This window comes from Urocampus carinirostris, chromosome 1 (genome assembly GCF_059441175.1).
Source record: "Urocampus carinirostris isolate Australia breed hairy pipefish chromosome 1, RoL_Ucar_1.0, whole genome shotgun sequence".
In the NCBI taxonomy this organism is placed as follows: Eukaryota; Metazoa; Chordata; class Actinopteri; order Syngnathiformes; family Syngnathidae; genus Urocampus; species Urocampus carinirostris.
The window spans coordinates 46,116,450-46,121,762 of NC_142349.1; the positions used below are offsets into that span (position 1 = coordinate 46,116,450).

The 5,313-nt window shown below is 38.7% G+C and overlaps 1 protein-coding gene across 1 annotated transcript in view; it reads left to right on the forward strand.

Annotated features, from left to right (window-relative positions):
• The window catches only part of tbcd (tubulin folding cofactor D), a 38,234-nt gene extending 33,367 nt beyond the window's left edge, over positions 1-4,867 (forward strand). Inside the window, exons 33-39 of the mRNA XM_088342279.1 lie at positions 657-781; positions 2,899-2,976; positions 3,056-3,142; positions 3,225-3,312; positions 4,338-4,447; positions 4,544-4,628; positions 4,759-4,867. Of these exons, the coding sequence (XP_088198405.1) occupies positions 657-781; positions 2,899-2,976; positions 3,056-3,142; positions 3,225-3,312; positions 4,338-4,447; positions 4,544-4,628; positions 4,759-4,770 (585 nt within the window). The 3' untranslated portion in view covers positions 4,771-4,867. The remainder of the gene's footprint in view (positions 1-656; positions 782-2,898; positions 2,977-3,055; positions 3,143-3,224; positions 3,313-4,337; positions 4,448-4,543; positions 4,629-4,758) is intronic.
• The last annotated feature ends 446 nt before the right edge of the window (positions 4,868-5,313 follow it).

Below are 5,313 nucleotides of genomic sequence, written 5' to 3' on the forward strand. Positions count from 1 at the left end.
AATTTAGCAGCAACAACAACAAAAAAAGTCGCAAGTTATGTTTTCACAGTTTTGAGCAATTGTTAAGGGTGGTGATAGCCCTGGGGAAGAATGTTTCTGAGCCTGTTTTGAAGGACGTGTGGCGCCCTACCAGAGGGCAACAAGTCAAAAACTTGGTGGTCCAGGGTGGGAAGTGTTTTTCATAATGCTGGTGGATTTGCTATGGTACCGCAAGCAGGCAATGTCCTCCAGACTGGGCAGAGAGCAGCCAATGATCCTTTGGGCTGTGTTACTGTTTTGACAGTGTTTTGTTTATATTTAGCCTCCACAAGTATAAACATTGACTATGAAGTGTAGACACGAAATGGAGCAGACCCCAATTGACTCCATCAAAAGATATTCAACACCATTGAGGAGACAGGTGAAGAGAGACGAGGTAAAGAGACAAACAAAACTTTCCCCCAGAAAGCTAAGCTTGGAAGTTTGACAAAACGTAAATAGCCCTCCACTTTGACCACTGTGTCAGACAAGGAAATGTTAGTGTGCTTGCTATGTGTTGAAATACTGGCAACGGGGGGTGCAAAAAGATTTCTTCTTCCGAGTTGGGTCGGGGGTTGTGAAAGGAAATAATCGAAAAGCACTCCTATAATGTGACATTATTTTTTGCCTCTTTTCAGGTGGCGGCTTCAGCGCAGTCTTTGTTGGACTACTTGCGTGAGATCCAAACAGACAGAGAAGCTCTAGAGCATTTTGCTATGGACACATTAATTAGAATACTGAAGGAAAACGTGCGTAACACAAGGTACAAAAAGCAGCTCTTGTTTTAGCAGCATTTACGTCACACACAGACGCATACATTTTAAACATGTTAAAAGCACCTCTTAATAATAAAAGAAACTTAATTCTTTTTACAAAAAAAAATGATTTAAATAATAAGCAAAAACAGATGAGAAAAATACATGACAAAAGACATGACAAAATAAACGATTCATGAAATTGTATCAAAAATCTAAAGTATGTAATTAAACCATGCATTCGTTATTTTTATTGCTTTATTTTTCATTAAAAACAATTACATTTTAAAATGGCCCGGCATTGTCAAGCCGATACAATATAGCATTTGGCTGCTTAGAGTGGTTGATGAACAGGAGCCAATTTGGTTACTAGAGGGTTTTAGAGACCCTATAAAAGCAGACCACACAAAAGCAAATGTTTATTGATTTTTTTGCTTTTTAATGGGGGTGCATTGACACAAAACTTAGCTAAAGACACTTGAGGAGACCTAAAGTACAACTGTGGAAATGTTTTGCCGTTTCACAGCCTATAAGTCACATACATACACACACAATTCGGGTATTATAAAGTAGTTTAGATTATATAAATAATATTGCCCTCTAAAATCAAAATTATTATTAATAAAGTTTTTTTTCATTTAATAAAAACATTGTTGTACTGAGAACAACTTTATTCACCAGAAATAAATCCAAATATTTCCTCTCGATGAAAAATATATCAATGTATTTTATAATTAAAAAAAAACTTAATCTGAAATGTTATGTGTACAATTTTACTGCTGTGTGTGAAATTATAGTAAAATATATAATACAGTCCTAAAAGTTAGACATTTTTAAAAAATTTGTAAAGGTAACATCAAAATAGGTATGCAGTATATTTATTACAAATAAAAGGACAAATCACTAAAGAGACGGTATTTATTTTTTAGCACCTCCAAGTGGTAAATAAAGTAATAATAATCTCATCTCATCTCATTAGCTGCACCGCTCATCCTCAGTAGGGTCGCGGGGGGGCTGGAGCCCATCCCAGCAATCATCGGGCAGTGGGCAGGGGACACCCTGAACTGGTTGCCAGCCAATCGCAGGGCACACAGGGACAGACAACTCGCTCGCTCATTCACACCTAGGGACAATTTGGACCGGCCAATCTACCTGAAAATGCATGTCTTTGGATTGTGGGAGGAAACCGGAGTGCCCGGAGGAAACCCACGCGAGCACGGGGAGAACATACAAACTCCGCACAGGAAGTCCGGTAGCTGGATTTGAACCCACACAGGAGGTTCCCGAGACCTTAGAACTGTGCCGCACACGCGCTAACCACTGCGCCGCTGTGCTGCCATAGTAATAATAATGATAAGCAAAAATACAGAAACTCGTATAAACGTGCATTTTCTTAAATAATTGTAGGTGGAGACATTTGCATGTATATGACATAACATGAGCCTCACCTATGGGGGGCTGAATGTGATTGTCGGCCCTTGAATCTCCGTAGTTCATATTCTGCGTTGCACTATTTAGCCCTTTTTGTTTGTACTACACAATACAGCGTCTTCTAGTGGTGAAATAAAGCACACTGTCCCTATAAAATTCATTGCTGTTCTCCTTCGTATCTTAGAAATAACAATGTGAGCAATCACCATGAGAGCAGAAGTAAAACCACCTGCCTTGTCCCTTCCAAAATCATATCAACTGATATTCAATTTAGATTGCCTAAATTCTGCGTTTTAGACTCTCCTTTATAAACATTCTGTGATCACCTTAGTCTTCCATGAAATTCGATAGTTTGAGTTTTGCGATCCAAATAAAACACGTGCCTTAAGAAATAATGATCAGCATTTTTAGGAACTTTGACAGACAAAATCAGTGATTTGTTGTTAATTTACGGAAACATATGCAATTTTTAATAATGCAATGTTTTTGAAGTAAGATTTATCGTTAGTTGGATCCGTTAGCCCATTGGGTCTTTGGGGCACCAGTTCCTGTGGTGTGTCTTGGGTAGGTACAGCCTGGTGGTGCCCATCCCTCTCCATGTATAATAAAAATGTTGAAATTCATCAATTACTCAGAAAAAAAATTGACAAAGTACTGTAATTGTGTTTTTCTCTGAACTAAATGTGCTTTGCAGGATTTCCCTCCCTTTCCTCAATATGTTGAACTATTTGTTGTCCCACGACTGCTTTACCATCCTCACCACGGAGGAAAAGTGAGTATCCTTGCACTATTTAAGCTCATCACTTTTTGTAGAAATGTTTTAAGGATGTGTTGTGTTTTTGGGCACCAAGTCATCCGTTCTGCGTTGACATGCTGTCCTTGTGCAAAGTGGTCAAACGATCCACCGACGTATACAAACTGCGCGCTTGTGTCGCCGTGTGAGTGTCCTGTTGAATTTAAAAAAAAAAAAAACAAAAAAAAAAAACATGTTGACGTTAATGTCTCTGTCACATCTGCCAGCTACTGCGGCCTCATCCAGTTCCCCGGGGAAGTGCGCAAGGAGATCATCTCCCAGCTGCTGATGCTCCTATGCCATTCTTACCTTGTGGTATGCGGTTTTAGGCCATACGGCTTCAATAATCGATTTCTATCAAATTAGGATTTCCAATGTGATCATTTTCAAGTCTAGAGGGTTTGTACGGGTGCTTGAAATCTTTGAAAATGTCTGCATTTTAATGTTGTGTTTTCAAGGATTGTAAAGTGCTTGAATTTTGGGTGAAATGCATGTAAATGCTTACAATTGTGGCCATGTTTCACATCAAGTCTGCTTAAAACTGACACTACTGTCTTGGTGTTTTTGTTTTGCCATGACATTTCTTTTTGCCTTGTGATTAACGGCCGCTGGCATTAGTTTGTATGATTGTCCTATTAAGCTCCATCGCCCCACACTGCGCAGGGGTACAGGCCCATGCTACAGCTAAAAAGGGCGCAATGACATTTTATTAGTGCAATAATTACATATCAATTTTAGATATTTAATATGGGTCATGTAAAAAAAATTAAGATTGTGTTTCCCAGTGGTAAATTGAAATCAGAAGAACTTCCTGGAACTGAAAATGTAAGCTTCATATTACCGTCATTTTACCCAACATCTTTATAGGGAAACATTTGTCTCAAAAAATATTTACACCTGTATTGTTCAGATCCCAAAATGTATTCGTGATTTTCTCTAGATCTAAAAATCTTTAAACATGGTAAATGTAAATCACCGATATATAGTTCTTAAAAACGAACCCTGAATTTAGTACACAATCAAAATAGGGTAAGAACACATCAATGGATTTTGAACTTGCAAGGAGAAAAGAAGAGAGAGCCCAAACCTCAGCTAGGAAATTCCTCCCATGACCCCTTTCTTTTTAGTAAATCTCCTAGGCAACAAAAGCAGATACATTGTAAACGGTTTGGAAATCATAGAACAACAACATGAATGGCAAATGGTGACAACGATGCAAACAGTGCACAATAATAGTCAAATCAGAACTGTCCAGTCTCCTTTGCAGGTTTCAATCATTAAAAACAGAATAAACATATTTGAGCATCGTATTCATGTGAATGAAATGCGTGTGTTCGCAGGTAAGAACGACTACATCCAGCTTGATGTATGAGATGCTTCTGACTTACGACGACGTTGTCGATCCCGAGGTTCTGGACGAGGTCTTGACCCTGCTAAGTGACACAAACTGGTAACAAGCTGTGTTTAGTTAGCTTTAGTTACCTTCTGTGTTTTGTTACCTATGTAAGAGCATGTCATGTTTCTTTATTTCATTGGACTTTCTTAGGGAAAGTGAGCCTGCCTCCCTGCGCCCCATTAGAAATCAGCTGCGGGATTTGCTTGGAGTCCCAATGAAGCCACCGGTTGCTGAGGTAACGGCTTCACAACATTGTGAAAGTGAATCTAAAATTCAAATCAAGAGTTGAGTGTGGTGTTAAGTTCAAAAAGCTTTTATGTCTGATTTCTCTGCATTTTGCTTGTCTCTTTCTTCCCCTTTGGCAGACACCAACCTAACACTCCACATGATGTATTCAGAAAGTCACAAAATGTCTGACAACACGTTGGCTATCATGGGTCAGAAACCATCTGAAATAAATAAGAAAATATTTTTTTTGCTCTCCTGTCTTTTGAGGTGTAACAGCGGGCATGACAATTAGTTGTCATCACTTCTTTGGTTAGTGTAAAGATATACAGTATATATTTTCCAATGTCATTACCAATTCCAATGTTGTTGGCTGTGCAACAGAGCCAAAAATTACAAAGCACCCCACTCACCCCGTCCACCACATTTTTGACCTCTTGCTTCCCGGTAGATGTTACGGGTCCCTTTTAAACAAGGACTAGCTCAGAGACGGTTCCTTCCCCAGGGTTATTAGCACTGTAAACAAGTGTGAAATACTGAAAATATATTGCCATTTGTATTGAAAAATGGGTATTGCATTGAAAAATTGGTATTAGTTATCAACTTAGTTTGGAATTTTTTTAATTGCACTATTACGATGCACTTAACACCCATCTGCAAGAAAATAACCATTCAGACATGCATTCATACCAAGG